Source organism: Neophocaena asiaeorientalis, unplaced genomic scaffold (genome assembly GCF_003031525.2).
Source record: "Neophocaena asiaeorientalis asiaeorientalis breed wild unplaced genomic scaffold, Neophocaena_asiaeorientalis_V1.1 scaffold134, whole genome shotgun sequence".
NCBI classification, from domain to species: domain Eukaryota; kingdom Metazoa; phylum Chordata; class Mammalia; order Artiodactyla; family Phocoenidae; genus Neophocaena; species Neophocaena asiaeorientalis.
The window spans coordinates 13758920-13783569 of record NW_020185339.1 but is presented as its reverse complement, the minus strand read 5'-3'; the positions used below and the strand labels follow the sequence as shown (position 1 = coordinate 13783569).

General features: G+C 40.9%; 3 protein-coding genes across 6 annotated transcripts in view; all 3 read left to right on the top strand.

Annotated features, from left to right (window-relative positions):
• The window catches only part of NUP107 (nucleoporin 107), a 45478-nt gene extending 41238 nt beyond the window's left edge, over positions 1-4240 (top strand). For all 3 annotated transcript variants that reach the window (XM_024737105.1, XM_024737104.1, XM_024737106.1), the window contains 2 exons: positions 3398-3565; positions 3934-4240. In XM_024737105.1, the coding sequence (XP_024592873.1) occupies positions 3398-3565; positions 3934-4041 (276 nt within the window). In that variant the 3' untranslated portion in view covers positions 4042-4240. The remainder of the gene's footprint in view (positions 1-3397; positions 3566-3933) is intronic.
• Positions 4241-5298: 1058 nt separating this feature from the next.
• On the top strand, positions 5299-5929 carry LOC112394270 (NPC intracellular cholesterol transporter 2). The gene has a single exon (XM_024736989.1). It carries the CDS (start codon positions 5299-5301, stop codon positions 5746-5748), a length of 450 nt encoding a protein of 149 aa, XP_024592757.1. The 3' UTR covers positions 5749-5929.
• Positions 5930-7374: 1445 nt separating this feature from the next.
• Positions 7375-24353, top strand: SLC35E3 (solute carrier family 35 member E3). Of its 2 annotated transcripts, XM_024737124.1 has the most exons (5): positions 7375-7957; positions 8786-8896; positions 13175-13333; positions 17196-17278; positions 22158-24353. In XM_024737124.1, the coding sequence occupies exons 1-5, from the start codon at positions 7556-7558 to the stop codon at positions 22342-22344; spliced, it is 942 nt and encodes a 313-aa protein (XP_024592892.1). In that variant the 5' UTR covers positions 7375-7555; the 3' UTR covers positions 22345-24353. The 2 variants fall into 2 exon arrangements, with proteins under 2 accessions (XP_024592892.1, XP_024592893.1); XM_024737125.1 differs by lacking the exon at positions 8786-8896 and having other exon boundaries at positions 22158-22471.
• Positions 24354-24650: the final 297 nt, after the last annotated feature.

The window sequence follows — 24650 nt, the reverse complement described above, 5'->3', positions numbered from 1 at the left end:
TTTGCTACTACATTTTTCTAGTTCCTCTAGCTTCCCTTTTTGACCAGAAGCAAAAACATTAGGGACAGGAGACTAGATTTGAGCCCCTATTTGCTACTATTCCTGATACAGTAACTCTGCTGACTTCATAAATAGTTTTGAACCTTTAGCAGGATCCTTGGGTTTTCTCTTCTATTTCATGCTGCTGCTCACGAAGATAAAATTTTAGTGTTGCAAAATGCTAATTAAATGGTATTTAAGGTTTGAAAAGACTTGATGCCTTATTTATACATAAATCTTTGTTATTCTAAGTATTAATTAATGTTAGTTTAGGGACTTCCCTGGTGGTGCAGTGGTTAAGACTCCAAGCTCCCAGTGCAGGGGGCCTGGGTTCAATCCCTGGTCAGGGAACTAGATCCCACATGCATGCCACAACAAAGAGTTTGCATGCCACAACTAAGGAGCCCGCCTGCTGCAACTAAGACCCAGAGCAACCAAATAAATAAATTTTAAAAAAAGATAGTGAAAGTCACAAAACAGACACTCCGGAGTGTTTTAAAAATAGAGTAGGAGTGGAAGGCTATGAATGATACCATTTTGTTTTACCAAACATTTAAAAATCAATATTCAGTCTCAATCATGTCTTCAAATCTAATCCAAACAAGAAGAGATTTCTTGAACAATCAAATGATAAATAATGATATTTTGAGTTGAGTTTAGCTTAATACTCTTACATACTCAGCAAAGCAGGAAATTATTCAGGGCTCCTGATAGCACTTATATCACTTGTATAAAAATTAGGAAATGGTATCCATTCTCTTACACAGATAGATTCCATGCCAAGTGCACATGACCTGTAGACTGGAGCATGGATTAGATTTCAGCCCCCACTCACTCACCTGGCTAGCACCATGTGCAAGGCACAGCTGTTCAACAAAGCCCTGGCCTTGTATGCTGACTCTTACATCTGTACCTCACTTTTTACATAACTGCAGAACGGGCCCATTCGTGTTGGAGGCTGGTGGCACACAGGGATGGCAGGGGGAATGGAGGAGGCAGCTCATCTTTACCTACTTTTCGCCACCTCTGCCTCAACCACATTCTAGTTGAAGCCTCAACTGTCTTTCCCTTGCTTCCACTCTTCCTTATGCAGTCCCTTACTCAGAGATCAGCTAGTAATCCTTTTAAAATCAAAGAGGTATGACTCTCCTACTCAGACCTTTCTGATGGCTTCTCGGTACACTTTGAATAAAACCCAGAGTTCTTTTCTTGACCTACAAGATCACACATCCGCTGGCCCTGACTGCCTCCCCAGTCTTGTATCCTACTGCTCTCCCCTCACTTTGCTCTAGCCTTCTGGCCTCTTTGCCGTTCTTCTGCCTAGAGTGCTCTTTTCCCCCAGATATCTGCATGGATGGCTTCCTTCCTTCAGCAGTCTGCTCCAGCGTCATCTCTCTTTAGAGACCCTGCCCCACCCCCAAACCCCCTATCCTAAATAGGACATATACATATATGCACATATATGTACATAAACACATCAACACATATCAGTTAATGAGCTTTTCTCACATATAAAGCACTACATGTCCCTGATGGAAAGAATCTTTTTGTTTTATATATTTACAGGATTTTTCAAATTTTTCAAATTTACAGGATATTTTATTCAGATGAGAAAAATATCATAGGTTGTAGCAGAGCAATTTATTCCCTTTTCCTTGTGGCAAATTGCTGGGCCCATCAGGCATGATTCTGGTTGGTTGATGGTTGATAGCAGCCAACCCACTGGTATGGAAATCACCTATAGTCAGCAGAAGAGATCACACCCTGATATTTGGCAGCAACTGGATTTCGGAGAGGCAGGTGCCAGAATCCATCCTATGAAACGAGGTTATCAGTAAGCAGGTGGAAAGGAGTCTAGGGGCCAAGGGTACTTTGCTTCTTTAGCATAGGGGGAAAGAGTACATTGGAGCACAAATGGAGTGACCCAGAAAGAAGCAGTCTTCTTATTCTTACTAGGCCCCTAGTAGGATTCATTAATATGAATTATGAGTAAGACCTTGAGGTGTTTTAAATGCACCTCCAAAGGTAGTAAGTTCCTATTTGAGAAAATAAATGAAGGTGCTTTCCCTTTTAAAGCTAAGAACATACAAAGCATGCGTTTTAATATTTGCTTCTATGTATCTATATCTCAAAACAGGACAAAAAGGTTGACACTAAGTTTTCGTATGTGTGGAAACCTGACCTATGTCAGATTTAGTACAATTATTCCTTGGTATAATTTCCAGATTACATTCTGTTGCTTCATACCTCCACTTACATCTACCTTTGAAAATGTTTTAGCAATTTAATATTATAGTCTCTCACATGAAGAGATTTTTAGTGATTAATATTGTCATAAGGAAAAAATTTTTAATTAATTAGGTGTCTTATTAGGCTTTTCAAAGGACCAGTTGGTATTTTTGCTTGTCCTGTTTTCTGTTTTGTTTTACACTATGAGTCCTATGGATTTCCTCCTAATTTTTAAGATTATTTCAGAAATTTTTTTGTGGTTGGGTACCTTTTTATTATTTTAATTATTTTAGTTTTCAGTTTTTTATAAGAAAATGTAGTGGGCATGAAAGGTCTGTTCTGGGGCTTCCCTGGTGGCACAGTGGTTGAGAGTCCGCCTCCCGATGCAGGGGACACGGGTTCGTGCCCCGGTCCGGGAAGATCCCACATGCCGCAGAGCGGCTTAAAAAAAAAAAAAAAAAAAAAAAGTCTGTTTTTTTTCCTGCACTCTTAGTACCCACAAAATTTTTTAGAAAGACCCCTGTATACTTATAAAGAAATGCTCACTGTTTTCTCTTGTGTCCCCTGCATCGGCAGGCGGACTCTCAACCACTGCGCCACCAGGGAAGCCCCCCAGATTTTTTTAATTTTTCTATTTTTAATAAATTATACAAAGACATCATAAATTCATTCTCTGTTTAAAGAAACAAAATATGTGCAATGAAGTTGTCCTCCCTGTGCACCTCTCCCCTCATCCTGATGCTTATTCCCAGCAGGAATCACTGCTGGTGGTATGAAGAGCCCTCTCAGTCCTCCTGGTATCTGTGTTTCCTTCTGTATATATCCAGGGCAATGGTTATTATTTTCTGTTCTGATTTTTGCTCTAGTCTCTGTTTTTCCTTTTATGCATGTTTTTACTTAAAACATAGTAAGTACAAATTCAGAAGCATTCTGTTTTCATTTTCAGACTTCTGACTCCTCTGAAGATACCATGATAGAAACCCTGCCTTGTTTTATTTTTAGTTAGCATGACAAGCTTTACAGAAACACTTTAGCTTTTACCTGTTGCTTTTTGGTTTGATTCATTGACTTCTTTGTAAGGGTATTTAGCTTAAAGTTGTTAGAATGACTACTTGATGTCTGTCTGTAGGATGCTGAGGAAGACCATGAAAGAACATATCAAATGGTTTTACTGAGAAAGCTTTGTCTGCCAATGTTGTGTTTTCTGCTTCACACCATATTGCATAGTACCGGTCAGTATCAGGAATGCCTGCAGTTAGCGGATATGGTATCCTCTGAGCGCCACAAGCTGTATCTGGTAAGTTCTAGAGCATTTGCACTTTTAAATTTTAGTGATTTGATAACCTCTGTAATAATATTTAGGTTTGTGAGATGTGTTTATATTCTTTAGATGTTCTTAGACTTTCTTAAAGTAGGGATCCAGTTTTAATGTTTGTGCTTTTATATCCAAAATCTGTATACATTTCTAAGCAGTTTGAAGTATATAGACTGGTCCAGAGAAGTAGCTTTGAAGTCCTGGGCTATCCTAATATACTGGCCTCTGGCTACATAAACCTTAAAGAGGAATTTCTTCTTGCATTAAGCTAATCAGGTTGATTAGATGACTGTAAATTCACACTCTTTTTTGTTGTCATTCTTAACATTTTTCTCTTTTTTAAAAATCAGGTGTTTTCTAAGGAAGAACTAAGGAAATTGCTACAGAAGTTAAGAGAATCCTCTCTAATGCTCCTAGACCAGGGACTTGATCCATTAGGATATGAAATTCAGTCATAATTCGTCTGCTGTTTGTAATCTCAATAATTTCCATGATAAATGGAAGTTTTTCTGTAAAATATATATATTTGTAATTACTGGGTTTTTTCTTTTGCCTTATGGGGAAAATGTTTATGAAATTTAGGCATTTAATTTTGTACTTTTAAGAATATTATGGTGACACTTTGAAATTTTAATGTATTATATAATTCCCTGTTTATTAATAAAACTATATAAAAACTAAAATTTTCTGTTCATATGAATTCCAGGAACGTCCCTCTATTATGTAATAAGAAATTAAATTTCCTGTTATCCTTTTTCCCTGTGATCATAAGTACTCTGAAATCTTAAAGAGGATGGAAAGTAGATACATGTTTAAGCCAGGTATATAAGTCCTCATCATAAAATTTGGTGTTTTTAAAATATTACAGTTAATTAGATGAACATAGCAAGAATGTTTTCTAAAATAATATTATGCTATTTTCTTTATTTTGATGACGTTTCTAGTTTATTAACTCTCATTCAGCAAACCTGCTCTAAAATAAGTTGGAGCATGTACAGACTTAGAATAGTATCTGGCACACAGCAAGCAGTGAATAAATTGGGGAATACACAGTGAGTAAGATCTCATCTAGCCCTTCCAGTAGGGAAAATACAATAAATATATTTTTAAATGCCATTTTAAAATACAAGTAATCCAAGCAGGGAGAAACTATTTCCAGCTAAGAGGTTTCTGAGGAAGTAGCATTTGAGCTGGGGTCTGGGTAATGCACTGAATTTGCAAAGACAGAGATACAAGCACAAGAAGGGTGGGGCACTACAGATTAGGAAAGCAGTATAAGCAAGGCCTACAAATGGTAAATGCATGTTTATGAATCAGCATTTATGTTGAATTGACTAGCGTGTAGGACTTATAAATGAGAGATGACCAAAAGAGAGAATGTGACTCTAAGAGAAAACATGATGTAAATGGATTATAAACCTGAATATAAACGCTGAAACCATAAAACCTTTAAGAAAAATAGAGAATATCTTTGGGACCCAAGGGTAGGTAAAGATTTCCTATACAAGAGACAGAAAGCAATTACCATAAAGGAAAAAATTGATTACTTAGACCATCAAAATATAAAACTCTGCTCTTCAAAGACATTAAGAAAATAAGTAAGCCACAGACTGGGAGAAAATATTTGCAGAAGGATAACTGACTAAAAAAACTCGTGTCCAGCATATATAAAGAACTCTTAGGCTTTTTTCATTGAGCTTGCAGTCTTAGCTGCGATGCGTTTCTTGGGCGCCGCGTTCCTGTTCCTGGCACTCAGCGCCTCTGCCCTGGCCGAGCCGGTGCATTTCAAGGACTGCGGTTCTGGGGTCGGAGTTATAAAGGAAGTGAATGTGAATCCATGCTCCACCCAACCCTGCCAACTGCACAAAGGACAGTCTTACAGTGTCAATGTCACATTCACCAGTAGCACTCAGTCTCAAAGTAGCAAAGCCGTGGTGCATGGCATTGTGATGGGTTTCGCCATTCCCTTTCCTATTCCTGAGCCTGACGGTTGTAAGAGTGGAATCAGCTGCCCCATTGAAAAAGACAAGACCTACAGCTACTTGAATAAACTACCCGTGAAGAGTGAATACCCCTCTATAAAACTGGTGGTGGAGTGGGAACTTACGGATGACAACGACCAACGTCTCTTCTGCTGGCAAATCCCAGTACAGATTGAAAGCTAGAGCTATTTGATGCCAATATGTCCGTCTGGGGGTGAGAGAGCACGGGTGGAGGGAGAGGAGGAGAGATCAAGTCTAAACTGAATCAGTGCCATAAGATGAAAGGAATTTCTAGACTGCCGTTCTAGCCTCTCAACCTCCAAAAGCATCTAAGACCCTATTTCCTGAGAGCTCAGAACTGTCGCCCCTGTGTTATCCTTTGTAAAAGGGTTGAAGGAAGGAAGAGAAAGTGAGACTGTAGGGATTGATTTGTCTTCAGGGGGAGTTGTTTGTTTGTTTTGGTTTGGTTTTTGCTTTTGGAATAAGGAGGGTCTAACCAGACATGATCCAAATGAGGCTGCTTGGGGGATATTGGATAACTTGCCCTAGGGTTATTAGCCCTTGCAGCAAAGCACGGGTTCCAAACCACATCCATCTAGGTGGGATATTACATCTGCAAGTTCCTCATCTCCACGTGCCTCGTTGAGTTCAGTGCATCTGGCCAATGAGCTTCCTCACATCCAGCTCCGCTGCTTCACTGGCCGTGACTTGCTCTGCAGTGGTGTCCAGCGTGGTAGTGGAGGGGAAGTATTCTACAACAGAAATTCTCTGCAGTTAGCTCATGTCTCCTTTACTATCTTAGGTGGTTTTCATTAAATGCATCACTTGATTAGCAAAAAAAAAATAATAATAAAAAGGCCAAAAAAAAAAAGAGCGGACAAAATAGTACAACAGATGATTCTTGAAGACATACCTAACCATGTGCCTGTGAAAAGTGCTCAAGTCAATGGTGAATGCAAATTAAAACCATGAGATACCACTATACATTCATCAGAATCGCTAAAATCAAAGACTAACAACCAAATGTTTGGGAGGATGTGGACAACTGTGACTGGGACATACTGCTGGGGAATGTAAAATGGTACAATCTTTGGGGAAAGTTTTGACTATTTCTATTCTTGTGGATAACTGTCTATTTTATTGACCTTTTCAAATATTATAAACAACAATTTACCCTTTAACCCAGGAATTTCACTCAAATGCATAATGTTTAGAATAAGTAAAGTGATGTGACAACAGATGAAATAAATTGAAAATATGGTAGAATACCATATACAACTCTGACCAAGTATATTAGAACATCTAAGTAAAATGGACACTTCTAGGACGATGAAAAACCAAACATTGATTCAAAAAAAAAATCTGAATAGTTTACTAACCATGATGAGTATATGAGGGTTCATCATACTGTCTACTCTTCTCTATGTTTGGATTTTTAAAATAAAATGTCTAAAAATATGGTTTCAAGAACGTAAAATGTTCAAGAAGTAATGCTTTCCCCTGTTTGGCGAGGGCTAAATTTGCTCAGCACCAAGAATACCTAGCAAGTCTACTCAACCGACACAGAAATACCAAACAAGAAAGGGGTCCCAGATTGGCGCACCCAGGTTTAGGTAACCCAGGAGGTAGTGGACCAAGCACGCAGCTCGCCGCACCCAGAGCTCAACGCGCCTGCGCAGGTAGAGGCCGCTTCCTGAACTGTTCAAGGGCGGAAGCGCGGGCTCCCCGAGTCACGTGGCCGAGGGCGGAAGGGGGCGGAGCGCGCGGGACGTTCTGCCGCGTAGTCGCCGGCTGAATGGGCGGTGGCAGAGCATGTGTGATCCGCTGAGGCTGCAGCTTGCCAGGGACCCAGAGGTTGCATGCCTCTCCCCGGCCGGACCGTAAAGCCGGGGGCTGCGAGGACGCGGCGGCGGAGGAGGAGGCAAAGGGCAGCTGGAGGTAGGCCGGGCGCCCCTTTCCGAGGGTGAAGGGCCCCGGCTCCGCGGGGGTCATGGCAGCGCTGGCCGATAGAGTACGAGGCAGAGGGCGCATCGCCGCCGGGCTCCTGCTCAACCTACTGGTGTCCATCTGCATCGTGTTCCTCAACAAATGGATCTATGTCCACTACGGCTTCCCCAACATGAGCCTGACCCTGGTGCACTTCGTGGTAACTTGGCTGGGCTTGTACATCTGCCAGAAACTGGACATGTTTGCCCCCAAAAGTCTGCCGCCTTCCAAGCTTCTCCTCCTGGCCCTCAGCTTCTGTGGCTTCGTGGTCTTCACCAACTTATCTCTGCAGAACAACACCATAGGCACCTATCAGCTGGCCAAGGCCATGACCACGCCGGTGATCATAGTCATCCAGACCTTCTGCTATAAGAAAACCTTCTCCACCAAAATACAGCTCACGCTGGTGAGTAGCTTCAGCTGGGCGAGGCGCACCTCTTAACAACCCACCTCCTGGACAGTCTTTCTCCCCGGGAAATTTGAATGGTTAACCTTGCGCCACGCTCTTTCCCGTGGTCTGGAAATCCACTCGAGTCCTTTGTGAGCAAGTGAACTTCAGGCTTATTTGGGGAAGGTGAAAAAAAGCCATCTTGGCGCTCTGTTGGGCTTTTAGCCCAGTAGAGTGTGCTTGTGTGAGTTTTAATAACTACTGTTTGATGGAAATCCTTAAATGCTATATGATCGGTAAGAAAAGAAAGCTGTGTTGGGTGATGCAAATCTGTATGGGATTAAGTGCAAAAGCTCAAACTGAAAAGCGTTTATGCTAAACGTAAAATGTTAAGTCTCAGGATATGTTTGCAGCGACATACTGCAGAGGCTTCAGCGTCTTTAAATAAGACTAAAATAATTTTAGCACTTCATAACTTACAGCATTTAAAATCTTAATGCTTTTGTTATATGTTTATATATTGTTTAGACACTGGTTTTGGGGTCCATTTACTACTATGTGCACGCATGTGGTATTTTCTTGCAAACTGCAGTGCATCGACTCATTTTACCCAGAATTTTACTTTAAATAGAATTAAATGTGAGCGTAAATATAGAATTATCATATTTCATTTTGAAGAAATAGGATTACCAGTCCGTTTTTTTTCTAATGGAAAAAATATTTATAGAGGTTCATTGTTTCCTAATGATGTTTTTATGATTAACCTTTCAAGACACTGTGAAAGGAATACTAATTTTATGTCTCATAAATTTAATCTGAACAACGTTTACCTCTTTTTCTTTACAGATTCCTATAACTGTAGGTGTAATCCTAAATTCTTATTACGATGTGAAGTTTAATTTCCTTGGAACGGTGTTTGCTGCTCTTGGTGTTTTAGTTACATCCCTTTATCAAGTGGTTGGTAATTTTTTTTTTTCTTTATGTGCCCTTTTTAGCAGATTTCATAAATTTTGAAGCTGTGCCCCAAGGTTTAGACAATACAGTATAGAGACAATAGACTGTTGGGAAGAAAGCATAATTGCATAAATTGTCTGACTCAAGGTGAAGAGAAGAAAGGAGACAGAGAAACTTGGGTGTATGACGCACACCAAGTACCTCCCTACCTGTTTGTAAGTGTATATTACCCATGCTTAACAGTCTGAGTTTGGGGTGATGGTATATTATTTTCTGGGAAATCTTTACAAAATGAATAGTAAGACTTTTTACTTGAGGATTGAGTCCATTGGTTGTATTTACCATTTACTCTTTAATTAAGACATTACTGTGAAGGAGTGAGTACAGGTGCAAAAATTTGAACAGGAAAGGAAAATTTGAGATTTATAGATCTTTGCCTCAGAAGATATGCTACTGTTACAGCTCGTATATTCTAATCATTTTTCTCAATATTTTATAGCAATGGGTATTTCACTTCTTGCACTAGCGCGGTGACTTGCCTGTAACAGCCATTTATTTGACATTTGTTCATGGATTCACTTACTTCATTACCATAAAATCTCAACAAGTATTTTTGTTTGTTTCTTATATATTGGAGGAAAGAATAGTGAATGGCGAAGGGTACAGTGAAACAGTGTTTTCTCTGTACTGAAAACCTTGGACTGGAAATTGTGGTTTCCAGTGCCTGCGTATGGGGAATCAGAGCCAAAATGTGTGACCAGTTTTACTTTTTTCACAAACGTCCACTGGTTATAAACTAAGGCATTCTTGTTACGAATGTTAGGAGTTTAATAATACAGCTTTAGCATCTTAAATTTTCTAGTACTGGTCATTTCAGAAACATTGTTATGTGAAAATTCTGGGGTTGAAAACATTTCTTAGTGGTGGAGAAGCAGTTTAAATGAAAGAGAGCAGTGACATGAGAGGGTGGGGCACCCGCTCAGTCTTGTCACTTGGCCTCAAGATATTCTGTCTTTTACTGCAGAGAGAAATCAGAGGAAGCTCAGGTTTGTGCTTTAAGAAAATTGCATTTGGGCATACTTCAGTGAGTTTAAAGTTAAATTTTTTAATTAGATACAGTCAGTGAACATTCCTATTTCTCTTTTTTGTTAAATGGACTTTATTTTTGACCCAGTATGGATTATTTATTAGATATAGCAAGAAATTTCATTTGTTGAACGTTAGAATTTCTTGTATTCCTTACACATCACTTCAATTCAGAGTACTCACTGCCCATGCCAATATGACCATTTTTGTTCACACAAGTTTCAAAATTGCTATAGGGTGGAATCAAAGGATTCTGTATCTCTCAGGTAGATATCTGAAATGAGATTGACCAAGGAATGATTATAGACTAAGTCATGGGCAGAGTTTTTGATTATCAGTAAATGGTAAAAGTACTGGTACAGAATAGGTGTATTCCCTCCCAAAATTCATTTTAAGGAAAGTTGTATTTTCCCATTGTAACCTGGTATAATTTCTAAGTTATTTCTTCTTATGCTGCTAGGGCATTAAAAAGAATTAAGAGATGAGTGACCAACTATTAGTTTTAGTGGTAGAAAGATGGTTGACTCCTTCATTCATTCAAAAGACATTTCTTCTGCTTTATGCTCAACCTTGATACAAAGATAAAGGGCAGCTATAATCCAGCATTGCAGAAACACATGGAGACAGCTGATAACAAGTGGTATAGCTCAGACTATGAGGAAAGTTCTGAGGAGCACCAGGGAAGAAGGGGTAGTTCTGCACGAGGGCGGTAGTGAGGTAAGATTTTATGGGAAGGTTAACAATTTAAATTGAAGAATGCACAGGAATTCGCTTAGCGAAGAAATAGAGCAGAGGTCTTTCTTTGCAGTGATGTGTGAAAGTACAGAGCATTTTTGGAGAACTTGATTTGTTTGGTGGGACTGGACTGGAGTTGCGTGGTGGAAAGACAAGGCTGAGGGGTGGGTGAGACCAGATGGCAGAGTTTTGAGTGTTATGCTGAGGAAATGTGCCCTTTATCCTGCAGGTACCAGGAGAGGAGTTCAGATGGGCAGTGACTTGATCACTCCCTGTGTTTTAGAAACTTCACTCTGGTGGCAGTGAAGGATGAATAAGAGGGACGACAGGGTGACAGGCAGAGCAGTCAGGAAGTGCTCCATGGTTTAAGGGGAAGACAGGAAGGGCCTGAACAAGGACAGTGGTACTGGACGTGGAAAGGAAAGAACAGACTTCAGAGACCTTTTGGAGAAAGAATTAGTAGGACCTGACTGAATGTGAGAATGAGGAAAATAGGGAGTCTGATCCTTGGAGGAGATTATATCATTAATTATCAGACCAACACAGGAGGAGCTAATTTGGAGAAGGAATTAATCCGCTTAATCTTAAACAAGCTCCTTCAGGTGATACAACTGAAGATGGCCAGTAAGCTGTTTGTTGAAGGTGGGACTTAAAGGATGCTCAAGGAAGGAGGTCAGAGCTGTAGATGTCAGCGGATAGTAAAAGATCAGTGAGGGAGATAAAAGAGGAAAGCCAGACATCTCCCTTACAGGTAGGTGAGCGAGGAAGCAGCGCGAACCAGCAGCCAAGTTCTTCCAAGAGAAATCTGCAGGTTCTGCAGAGGGCTGCGGCCAGAAGGGGACCGAGAGCAGTCCTTTGATGTGGCCACTGGAGGTGAAGGTGCCCTTTTGGGGAGCAGTTTCACAAGAGGGTTGGTGGGCAGAAGCCAGGCTGCACGGCAGTGAGGGCACGTGGTGGCCTCAGAGTCACCACCATTCCAGGCTGTCTGTCTTGTGTCAGAGACACACAGCGGCCCAGAGAGGCTGCTGGAGCAACACAGGGCTGTGCACATACCCTCTGCATTCATTTTTGCTTGCTGCGGTGTCCCAAGCAAAAGAATCAATTCTTTGTCCTTCATGTTCACAGCAGACTCTCATTAAGGCTGACAGGAGTATGCTTCAGATTTCTTGCTCTTCTATTTTTGTCTTGGTGAATTTCTATAGACTTAGAGTTTATGTAACAGTATACCCGGACCTACAGGAAAGAGGATTATGTAGGAGCAGTTATTCAAAAGCCTGGCTGTTCCTGCCAGATCTTATTCAGACAGTCCTATCAAGCTTTCTTTAAAGCCTCCTTTTCAGTTATATTTGTGAAGCATTTTGAGAGCTGATGGGATTTGAGGCTTTGGGGTGTTGGTTCTACCGAAGGATAGTCTTTTAAAGTTTGTGATTATCTAGTTTATTGAGGAGTATTGGTGTGGGATTACCCACCGAAACGTCAGCCATAAAGAGGAAAGTTCCTTCTACCATCGATTGGGTTTTCTCAAGTGGATGAAAAGACCTCACATACCTTTCTAGCCACACATATTGGCAGCCTCCTGGGATAACTGAGGTTTCTGTCAATCTGTAATTAGAGTCCGCCCTGCCCCCCAGTCTTCGTTTTGGGGGCCATTTTTAGAAAGAAATGAAGTCTGACACTGCATCTGTATTCCTGCTTATCCTGCTTATAAATATTACCCTGCTTAGAAATTTCCATTCCTGCCTAATTTTCCCAAGATTGCTGATGCCTGTGGGCCCCGGTATGCATTGACTTTCCCCATCTACTCGGATCAGGAGGGAAAAGAGGATTTTTTTTCTCCTTTATAATTGAGAAGAAAATAGATTATCAGACATTGAATTTATAAAGCTCCTTTCATGCAGGGAGCTTGGTATAATATACATATATATTATTGCAGGGAGCTTGGTATAATATACATATATATTATTGTAGGGAGCTTAGTATAATATGCATATATAATTGCAGGGAGCTTAGTATAATATACATATATATTATTGCAGGGAGCTTAGTATAATATACATATATATTATTGCAGGGAGCTTAGTATAATATACACATATATTATTGCAGGGAGCTTAGTATAATATGCATATATATTATTGCAGGGAGCTTAGTATAATATACATATATATTATTGCAGGGAGCTTAGTATAATATGCATATATATTATTGCAGGGAGCTTAGTATAATATGCATATATATTATTGCAGGGAGCTTAGTATAATATACATATATATTATTGCAGGGAGCTTAGTATAATATACACATATATTATTGATCTTTGAAATCTTATAGACTCATTAGGCATTTCCTCTTCCCCCCGCCCTGCCTCACATTCCCACGTTCTTAGCTAGAGTTGCATCTTTTGTTTGTTGAGTGATGCTGTTTTTTTCTGCCTAACTCGTTCTCTTTCCTAATTTTCAGTGGGTGGGAGCCAAACAGCATGAATTGCAAGTAAACTCGATGCAGCTGCTGTACTACCAGGCCCCGATGTCATCTGCCATGTTGCTGGTCGCCGTGCCCTTCTTTGAGCCGGTGTTTGCAGAAGGAGGAATATTTGGTCCCTGGTCAGTCTCTGCTTTGGTAAGTTATAATTGTTTTGGTGTCTAAGAAACAAGATAATAATAATTTCTCCATTATTAATGCAATTTTTAGTTTTCAGAGCACTAGCTCAGATCCATTCTCACATTTAGTCTTTATAATCACCCTTTAAGGGAGGCAAGGTAAGGATTATTCATTAGATGAAGAAACTGAGGCACAGAAAGATTGAGGGACTTGCTTAGGGTTAAATTGCCAGTCAGTGGCCAAACCAGGACTAGAATTCAGGTCTTCTGATGTCTGGTTACTGTACTGAGCCCGCCAGGCTATTGCCCACCAATACTTTAGGCATTTTTTTTGTTTCTTAAATAATGAAAATATAACTTTGTTGATTTTCTTGTAATAGTATAAGTAGTACATGCTCATTGTATGCATTTTTGAACATACATAAAATTATAAAGTGAAGGTCTCCCCAAATCCTGCCACACTAAGATAAACACCTTTACCGTTTTGGTGATGATCATTTCATGGATCTCTTTCATATACACAGACACACGCATGTGTGTGTATGTTTAATTTCATATGTATGTAACCGTATTATATATGCTGGGTTTTGGGGAGGTTTTTTTAAATTTATTTATTTTTTTTGCGGTACGCGGGCCTCTCACTGTTGTGGCCTCTCCCGTTGCGGAGCACAGGCTCCGGACGCACAGGCTCAGCGGCCATGGCTCACGGGCCTAGCCGCTCCGCGGCATGTGGGATCTTCCCGGACCGGGGCATGAACCCGCGTCCCCTGCATCGGCAGGTGAACCCTCAACCACTGCGCCACCAGGGAAGCCCTTTGGGAGGTTTTTTTGTGGCTGCGCCGCATGGCATGTGGGATGTTAGTTCCCCTACCAGGTATCGAACCCGTGCCCCCTGCAGTGGAAGCGTGGAGTCCTAACTACTGGACTGCCAGGGAATTCCCTATATATGCAGCTTTTATCATGGATTCCTTTTCCTCAGCCCTCCTACCCATACACACATCAACATCCCATTACCTCACCCATGTCCCTTGAAATAAGTCATGTTAACATTCTAGTGTTTGTTCTTCCGTGTTTTTCTCCGTGCTGTGCATACCCACATGTAAACACATACAACGTACACAGCCACAGATGCACGTATGTACACATAAATTGCACATTGGTTTTTTTACAGAAGTGGGATCATATTACACATGATTTTCTGTATCTTGCTTTTCTCACTTAGCAATGTCCCCTGAAAATCCCTTCAAATCATTCCTTCAGTGCCTGTATAATAGTTCCAGTTCTTAACGCTATGGACAGCATTACAGTAAACATCCTTGTACATGTGTCCTCATGAACTGGTACTTTGTATTCTATGGGTTAGAGTCCTAGAGTGGAATTGCCAGATCAAAGGGACCTGTACTTTGGGGACATTTTTTTAATAAAGTTAGAAAGTATAATCCCCCTATTTAGGAAAGGAACTCCTGCTTCCCATACTTTTAACACAGTCAGTGGGAACGTCTTTTTTGCTGGTGGTGTTGATTTATCAAACTTGCATAGCCCTTACTCTGCTCCAGGCACTATTCTAAGCTCTTTGCAAATATTAACTTATTTGATCCTCATAACAACTTTATTAGGTGTTTACTGATGAGGGAACTGAGAGACAAAGCGTTAAGTAACTGACTCAAGGTCCACAGCAGAGCCAGATTTTGAATCCATGCATTCCAGATCCAAAGTCCACATTCTTAACCACCCTGCGAGGCTGCCTGTGAGCAGATTGATCGTTGTTTTGAATTCATGTACTTTAGCATTTGCGCTTTTTTCCCAAGGTAGAAATCAGTGGACCATCTCTCAGGTAATATCTCCTCTTACTTTTACAAAAGTTACCCATCTTGGTCATCTTGCCTATCAACCACTGCAGCTTGAGCACCTTAGACTAGGAGGGGAGAGGCTTTATGTGACTGGCCCTCTGACAGATTTGAAAACGAGGACCTCAGCAGAAAGGCCATAAAAAACGTCAAAGAAACAAGAGCGTAGCCAGTCTGAGGCCATTGAATAAGGGAAAGTCACCTGCATTCCTTCTTGTCCCTAGAGGGCATCATTGCCTCAAAGTAGAGCATGTAATTGTGTTTTTAATGATGTGCCAGGTCATCAAGAAATAGGCATGTGACATTCTGTGAACTCAATAAAATTAACGAGGACACATTTCTAGAAACAGTTTTTAAAATCTTTAAGGAGCAAGTTTCTCTTAGTTGAAAATTTAATGGAACTCACTGTTGTAAAACAAATAAGGTGTTACTATTTCTACCTAAATAGGCTGCAAATCCAATTGACCTGGTCTTCTGACTGCACTGATTTAAAAATAGAAAACCCACATGGGACAGAAAGAATCTTCAAATATGACATTTTCTTTGGAATTTAAACTTCTTACTAATTCAAATTGTAACTAATATTTTCTCTAGATTCTCTTATTTCAGAAATAGAAAATGGTTTTATAACTTTTACAATGAAATTGTGGGATACGTTTGGACAGAATGTTGTGTGTGTCTACAGTGGTACAGCTGCTTTGGTCCCCCACCTCAGCCAAGTCGGTTAACTCGCCATCCCATGCACACGCCTGGGCTTTCACGCCTCCATGCTTTGACCCATACTATTTCCTGCCCCTGTTATTTCTTTCTCTAATCAAAACATGCATTTGAAATCCAAAGACTGTTCTTGCTTTCGCAGCCCAGAAGGACATCTCCTGTCTAGAGTCCTACAGAACCTATCGTCTGTTTGCCTATTAACAAGGTAGAGCTCAGGACTCATTTTCTTTTCTTGCCTGAGCTGTTCATCTTGTATTGCACTCTCTCTTTCATGTGGTTAAGAGGTAGCATGGCAGAGCAGGTTAGGAGCAGGGACTCCAGTACCTTGGCCCTTCTTACTGGCTGTGTGTCTTAGGCAAGTTGCTTTACCTCTCTGTGCTCTGTTTTCTTGTCTGTAAAAAGGGAAGATATTTTACTCCCTCATGGCTGTTTGCAATGATTAAATGAGTTAATATATGTAAAATATTTAGAACAATTCTTGGTGCGTAATAAGTACTATATAAGTATAAGCTATGATTATCAAGATTTTTATCATGTGCTCAAGCAGTTTCTAAGATCTTTGAGGGCAGGAACCCACTGTGTTCCTTACAAGGCCTGGCCTAGCTTTATAGATACCTGATGAATGCCTACTGATTGAATTTAAATAAGAATAAATATAAACAATTCAATGGAAAAAAGATCTGGAAGGATATATACCAACGTATTAATAGTGGTGAGTGGTTGAGATTTAAAGAATTCCTTATGAGTGAAGCGTACAAGGAAAAAAACTTTTTTTCTATTTTTCTATTATTTAATTTTGTATTCACATGAGATGATGGATGTTCTCTAAACTTGCTGTGGTAACCATTTCATAATGTGTGTAAATTAAATCATGAGGCTGTACACCTTAAACTTACGCAGTGCTGTATGTCAATTATATCTCAATAAAACTAGAAGGAAAAAAAGAATTCTTTATATTCTTGCTCATCTTTATTGTCTGGTTTTTCTGTAATGAATATATATTACTTTTATAATAAGAAATTATTACAAAATAATTTTTCTTTGGATAGATAAGAAAAATGAATCTGGAGATTTACATTCAGAGACAGGATATTGTTGGAGAATTTTCCATTGCATTTTGTAGACAAAATGACATTTGTGACTACTACTCATTCTGCTCTTTAACCCTCAGTTCTTGCTATCTCCCAACTTGATTCTCCCTTTTTAAAACTCTTGCTTTTAATGGTTGATAGAAGTGCCTGATGAAGTGTATTTTCACTTGATGATTGCAATGATTGCAGCTGCTTTGCATTAATGATTCTTCTGGTTTATTTGTAGCTGATGGTCCTGCTCTCTGGAGTAATAGCTTTCATGGTGAACTTATCGATTTATTGGATCATTGGGAACACTTCACCAGTCACGTATCCTTTTCCTAACAACTTACAAATGTGTAGTCTTTTATATTCTCCAAAACTCTGTCACATTGATTTCCTTATTTGAGTCTCACACTTTCTATTGCATGGCCTAAATTGAGTAGAGTGAGTTATTTTTAGTCTCTTACTAGGGTCTGTGGAAATTTAAAGAACTGTGAACTGGGGAAATGGGTTAGCTTTCTGTATGATAAATGCTTTTGAATTTTCTTTAAGGAATAGGTGACCTTTTCCCTTACCAGAATTAACATAGAGCACCATTCCTTGTGCATAGTGGGGTTAAATAAATATTTGTTGAGTGAATAATGGGGTAGATACTTATGTTTTCCATCACTTTTCAGTTCTCGATAGTTTGATAATAATAAGGTAAAGATGTGGTTAATCCAAATAGCAGAAAATAATTTCAGACCAGTTGCTCTGACTTTTGAGCTTGGTTTTGTACTTGTCTGGCTATGGGTGTGCCTGCTTTTCTCAATATTACTTCAAATCAAGAAGTGGAGTCATGACTTGAATGTCTGAATCAAACTCAGCTGCCCATTTTTCACATTTTGCTTTTAATAAGTGAACACCGAGATGTCAACAAAGTAAAAAAGCAGCATATTTGCCCACTATCAGTAAATAACAGTGATAATAATGATACTTTTTTTAAAAAAACAATACCTGGGGACTTCCCTGGTGGTGCATTGGTTATGACTCTGTGCTCCCGATGCAGGGGGCCTGGGTTCGATCCTTGGTCCAGGAACTAGGTCCCACATGCCACAACTAAGTGTTTGCATGCCACAACTAAGGAGCCCACGTGCCGCAACTAAGGAGCCGGCGCAACCAAATAAATAAATAATTTTTTTAAAATTTATTTATTTAGGGCTTCCCTGGTGGCGCAGTGGTTGAGAGTCCGCCTGTCGATGCAGGGGACACGGGTTCGTGCTCCGGTCCGGGAGGATCCCACATGCCGCGGAGCGGCTGGGCCCATGAGCCATGGCCGCTGAGCCTGTGCGTCCAGAGCCTGTGCAAAAAAAAAAAAAAATTTATTTATTTAGTTAGTTATTTTTGGCTGCGTTGGGTCTTTGTTGCTGTACACGGGCTTTCTTTTTTCCAGTTGCGGCGAGCGGGGGCCACTCTTCCTTGCGGTGCGCAGGCCTCTCATTGCGATGGCTTCTCTTGTTGTGGAACATGGGCTCTAGGCGTGCGGGCTTCATTAGTTGTGGCACGTGGGCTCAGTAGTTGTGGCTCATGGACTCTAGAGTGCAGGCTCAGTAGTTGTGGCGCATGGGCTTAGTTGCTCTGTGGCATGTGGGATATTCCCGGACCAGGGCTCAAACCCATGTCCCCTGCATTGGCAGACGGATTCTTAACCACTGTGCTACCAGGGAAGCCCAATAAATATTTTTAAAAAATTAAAAAATAAACAACACTCAATAAATGTTTATTTTGTGTCAGGCACTGTTCCAAACATCTTGTGTGTATTAAGCATTTAGTTTTTACAGCAGCTCGAAGAGATAAATTCTATCATTTTATTCTACAGAAGAGGAAATAGAGGCACAGAGAGGTTGAATAACTCACTTGGAGTTACCCAGCTGAGAAGTGTGGTGTCCAGATTTGAGCCCAGGTAGTCTAGCCCCAGGATTTATGCACCATGATGCTAGATCAAGGCATCCAAGTATGCACCCTGATTAAGAGCCTCCATTCATTCAGTCAACAAATACTTATTGCATGCCCCCTATAAACTGTTCTTTGACTTAATAAATATTCACATACTGAATATCTACTGTCTGTCAGGCACTGGAGATATAGTAGTGAACCGAAGACAAAAATCTTTGCTCTCACAGGCTTAAATTCTGGGAAGGAAGACAGGCTATAAACAAGAAAAATAAGAAATGGACATATACAGGGCTAGATTGTGTTAAGTGATAAGGAGAAAAAGGTTAAGCAGGAAAAGGGATGTGAAATGTTGGGGACAGGGTTGCAGTTTTACAGAGGGTAGTTGGGAAGGCCTCAGCAAGACAGGTACTTTTGAGGAAAGACCTGAAGGAAGTGAGGTTGCTCTGTGCAGGGCAGGATGGGTAGCGTTCCAGGCAGAGGGGACAGCAGGTGAGAGGCTGGAAGGAACAAGAAGTCTGTGTGGCTGGAGCGGGAAGAACAAAGGGTGGGTTCTTTGTCCCTGAAGAGTAACAGGGGGCCTGACTGAGCAGAACTTTCACACGAGGACTCCTACACCAAGTGAGAGGGGATGGCATTGGAGTTTTGAGCAGAGAAATGCCATGATTTTCTGTCTGTTCTAATAGGATCCTTCTGGGCTACTGTGTTGAGAACAGACTGGGGGTGCTTTTCAACTTCAGTGCTATTGGCCTTTTTGGTCCAGTGGACAGGCCTGTCCTGCCCATTGGAGCATGTTTAGCAGCATCTCTGGCCTCTACCCACTAGACGCCAGTAGCATCCCTTTCCCCGATTATGAAAACCAAAACTCTGTCCAGACCTTGCCCAGGTGACAAAATCACCCCTGGTTGGGAAAACCACTGTACTGAAAGTGGCAAGAGAAGAAGAGAAACCATCAGGAAGCCATGGCGGTTTGGTACCAGGACAGTCGCAGTGGATATAGTGAGAAGTGATTGGGTTCTGGATATATGTTCAAGTAGAGCCAGCAGGTTTTATTGGCAGACTGGATGTGGAGAATGAGAGAGGAAAGATGGTTGCCACCCGGTTTGGGCCTGAGCACCTGGCAGGGTGGAGTTGCCATGGACTGAAATAGGACAGCCCCCAGGAGGCTTGGGGGAGGGGAGGAAGACCAAGTGCTCAGTTTTGGGTAAAAAGAATCTGAGTTCAAGGTCGAGGTCTCTGTTGGAGGTATTCCGGAGAGAGTCGGTAGTGTGTAGATGTGGTTTGAAGCAGTGAGCCTGGCTGCGATTACCAGGCAAACAAGTGGAAGAAAAAGAGGTGCCCAAAGACCGAGTCCTGGGTCACCTCGGTGTTTAGAGTTTGGAGACATGACAGCAACCAGGCAGAAGGGGCAGAGAAGGAGTGATCAAGGTGGAAGGAAGGAGGACAGGGTGTAGAAGCCAAGTGAGGAGGAAGAGGAGTCAGCTGTGTCCAGGGCCGCTGACAGGTCAAGCTCGAGGAAGGCTGGAAAGGAATGGAGGAAGGGATGTGGTGAGGTGGAGGTTTTGACGAGAACTTCTGTGTGTCCAGGTGGAAGCTGACCGGAGCAGAGTGGAGAATTAGAGAGAGGAATTGGAGATGTCAGGTATAGACTGCACCTGTTTTGTTCTGTGTTATTTTTCTAATTTACAAAAGGATTCACTGAAGCATTTCTTTAAATTTGCCTTTCCTCTCATGTAAATATTGTTAACAGATCATGAGCACTTCAAAGCGAGGCTGAGGAGTAAGGAAATGCTGAAGTGCGGGAGCCGGTTCACTTGAAGATAGCTCGTAATTGAAAATGAAGCCTGCTTTATTATGGTTATAATTAACGTCCTCGGGAAGGTCCTCCATCCCGCAGGAAAATTACCCTTCTTGGGTCGGGCCAGCACAGGTACCCTGGTGACTCAGCCCGTGCTCTCCTGCTCGGAAGCAACTTCCAAGCTGCTTAGTTGGGCTCAGAACAGAGGAGGGAGCCTGGGCTTTGAGGTCAGACAGGTCCAGGTGTGCCATCCCGGCCCCGCCGCTGCCTGTGGGCCTGCGTGACTTGTGGTAGATCTCGGGTCTCACTCTCATCACTTATGAAACGGGGGTTGGGGTACCTACAGAGTTGGGTGAGTGCTTGAGAGAATGTGTCCAGCACCTGGCAGGTGTTGATTATGCGTAAGTACTGTGTTGATAGCTGACCCATAGGGTGCTTACTGGGTACTCGAGGCCTCGCGTATATTAGCTTAGTTAATCCTCACAGTGATGCTGAGGCACAGGGTGGTAGCTCTTTCTGGTACTGTTTTTGGGAAGAGTAGATGGGTACATATCAGACCTCTGAAAAATAATAAAGTACTAATCCATATATAAAAAACTATTTAAAATACAGGAAGAGAATAATTTAGAAAGGAACCATTTGTGTGTCTTTAGTTTGTCTTTTAAATGAACAGTGATTTGGAAACATCCTAATCCAGCAGCAAGTTACTGGCAGTCTGCTCATCTCAAACATGGACTTTGGAGTTAAATAGACCCATCTATGTTTGGCCTCTGGCTCTGCTGCTTACTAACTCTGTGATCTAAGTTACTTAAAATCCTCAAGCCTCTACAGTTGTAGATGGGAGGAGTGATACCACAGTGAAGGGAAATGTGATGCTTAAATAAAATGGTGTTATATATGCACCTGGCCTAGTGCCTGGCACGTATTGGTGCTCAGTGGTGTTCCATCCCCTGTCCCCGATTCCCTCTTAAACTTAAGCACACTGGCTGTGTTGACCTTGTGTCAGCCATCTGGCACCTTTCACGTCTCACCTTATTTGCCAAGGTAAGTTTAGAAATGGTGCCATGAAACAGCATCACAAATTGCTCTACAAAAGACCTTCTCTGTACCTTGTTCTGAATCCCTTCGCCACCCTTGTACTGCAGCCCCTTTTCTCTTCTTTGGAGAGGTCAACAAGGAGAGTTGAGGCAGTCTCCTGTCACTGATTACTTGCTAAAACCTACCTGAAGAAGCTAGGATCAAGCCAGCACTTCACTGAAGTTCCTGTTCTTTAGATGGGGTGGGAGGCGGGGCGATAGGGGCAGGGGTGGGGCCGCTGTTTAGTCTGCGTTTCATGCACTTCTCTCCAGGCACAGGAAGCTTTTGCTTCGTGGTTGTGTGTGTGTGTGTGTGTGTGTGTGTGTGTGTGTGTGTGTGTGTGTTTGTGTGAATATAACATCTGGCTTGTTCTTTTTTATCCTTATCCAAAAACCTCAGCTATAACATGTTTGGACACTTCAAGTTCTGCATTACTTTATTTGGAGGATATGTTTTATTTAAGGATCCATTGTCCATTAATCAGGGTCTTGGCATGTTATGTACACTATTTGGCATTCTTGCCTATACGCATATTAAACTCAGTGAACAGGAAGGAAGTAAGAGTAAATTGATGCAACGTCCTTAATAGGTTTTCATAGAGAAAAGAAAGTCGCCTGAAGAAGATAAAAAAAGAAGTATTAAGTGTGCAAGTTACTTTCAAAGATGAAACAAAAATTATATTGCAAAATACATTAAATGATGGTTTGAAAGAAGTTAAGCAAAGGAGATTTTATTCATAAATATGACTTTCTTGGGACTTAACCTGGTGGTCCAGTGGTTGGGACTCCACGCTTCCACTGCCAAGGGTGCAGGTTCGATCCCTGGTCAGGGAACTAAGATCACACAAGCCGTGTGGCACAGCCAAAAATTAAAAAAAATTTTAAGTAAAAATAAAATAAATATGACTTTCTCTTTTACAGTACCTTTTTTAAAAAACGTAATTCTCTAAAACATGGCTCATGCTTCTCTTCAAAGATGATTCTATGAAGTACACAGAACGTTTGCTTATATCAAATGAAGTACATGAAGTTAAAGTTCTGTAATGGTGACAAAGGAATTCAGATCACTGTACTACAAACGTGTAGTGGTTTTTAAGGAAGGACACGTAGGACTCCCCCACTTGCTCTTAGGTGGTCCCCAATGTGAGCCCAGTTAGAATTTAGGCCAAAGTATTCAAGTCAGAATTTAAAGCTAGCATTTCTGTTGATATTTTAGTTGTTTTCGTATAACTTCCTGCTTTTTTCATTTATAGATATGAAATAACATTTCTAGAAAGCAAAGTGTAGTAAAGGGGACCATAAGCCAAAATCTGGTTCTAAAAGTACCATTTCTCTAGTAGAAAATTGATGTAAGAAGTCAGATGTTATCAAAAAAACTACAGTTTCTGTAGGTATTTTCTTGTTTTGAGCTCTCGGTGAACTCTAGAAACTATACATGAAGTTAAAAAACAAAATAGCTCCGTGTTTAAATGGCTCAAAGAAAGGACTACGGGAGGAATTGAGCAGGTTTCTTCTTATCCTGGTGACTGTTCTTCTGGCCTCTGAGCATTTCGTGTTGGTAATTTCTTAAGACTACCTTCCTGCCGTCATTCCCTACCCACCACGTGTGAGGCATCCGTGGAGCTTTCTTTGGCACTGAAGGATTTGGAGTGAACTATGTCAGCCTTTCTAAGGGGGCTGAGGAAAATCCTTGAGCAGCAAGTCAAGGCAAATGTACTCAAAGACTAAGCAGAAGCTTGATGAAGATACGAGGAAAGATTTGAGAGAGAAGTAGAGAAGCAGTCAATATTTAACAAGTTCCATGAGTTTTTTAAAGGGATAATTAAAAAAAGTGTTATGGGGGAAATACATGATACTGAAGGAAATAATTGTGCCACCTATTTAATTGCAAAATCTATTTCTGCCTTCCAACTTTTGACATTTGAGAATTCAAAGCAGTTGTTGATAACCTCTCACCATAAATTGACTGAAAGAGGTAATCCCTCTTGTAATAATTCTTTTTCTAAACATTGTTTAGAAACTTCAGGTGAGAACACAACACTTAGGAGGACAAAGAGCCACGTGTATAAAATATGCCGTTTAGGATTATTTTTTTCCTGGCCTGTTTGAAGTGAAAAGCCTCACTGAAAATCTTATTTTGACAGAATTTCAATGTATCAGTCAATCTGTTGTGTGATTTTTATGTGTGGTTTTCTGTTTTTGTTTTAAATACTTTTGGTTCTTCTCTGTTTCCAAAGATACATTTTATTGTGCTAAGAAATACAAAGCAGATTGTCTTGCCAGATGGACCTCAGGAGTTATGTTTATCTAAGAAATGTTCTCTGTGTATGTTTAAATTAACATATAATTATTTCCCCAAAGCTGGAGAAAAGTATTTCAGAGGATTATGCGACTTCTGTGCACTAACAGCTGAGTTGATTTGTGCCATGTACAAATTCTTCTTAACTGTAAATACAACTTGGGGAGGGGATTTATAATAAATGTTGGGGGAGAGTTATAATAAATGACCGATGTCAATAGGAATGCAAGGAAGGTTGGAACAAGACTGCATGGGAGGGTACGTATTTATAAGTGAATAAAATATGTACTCCTGGAACTAGAGCCTGATAAACAGTTTTTGCCCTGAAGACCATCTTCCCATTGAAAAGGAAATTCCTGGGGGAAAAATGTTCCAGACCATAAGGACCAACCATAGAGACAAACCAGAAATGCAGTGCTATGGAAGAAAGCATGCTGGCTGTCCTTTTGTTACGGATGTAACTGCATTTGTTTTTTATTGTATGTTCGATGGCTGGACTTCAGCTGTTACCTGTTATAAATAAAGAGAACCTGATGTTTTTACTTTCAAGTCGCATGTTAGGACCGGCAGAAGAAGGATGGCATCTGTGTATAT

Excerpts from the sequence above, each read along its gene's own strand:
- LOC112394270 (XM_024736989.1), top strand. The coding sequence starts at position 5,299 with ATGCGTTTCTTGGGCGCCGCGTTCCTGTTCCTGGCACTCAGCGCCTCT.
- SLC35E3 (XM_024737124.1), top strand. The coding sequence starts at position 7,556 with ATGGCAGCGCTGGCCGATAGAGTACGAGGCAGAGGGCGCATCGCCGCC. Across the intron at positions 7,958-8,785 it reads CCAAAATACAGCTCACGCTG|ATTCCTATAACTGTAGGTGT; the intron begins GTGAGTAGCTTC and ends TTTTCTTTACAG. Across the intron at positions 13,334-17,195 it reads CCTGGTCAGTCTCTGCTTTG|CTGATGGTCCTGCTCTCTGG; the intron begins GTAAGTTATAAT and ends GTTTATTTGTAG.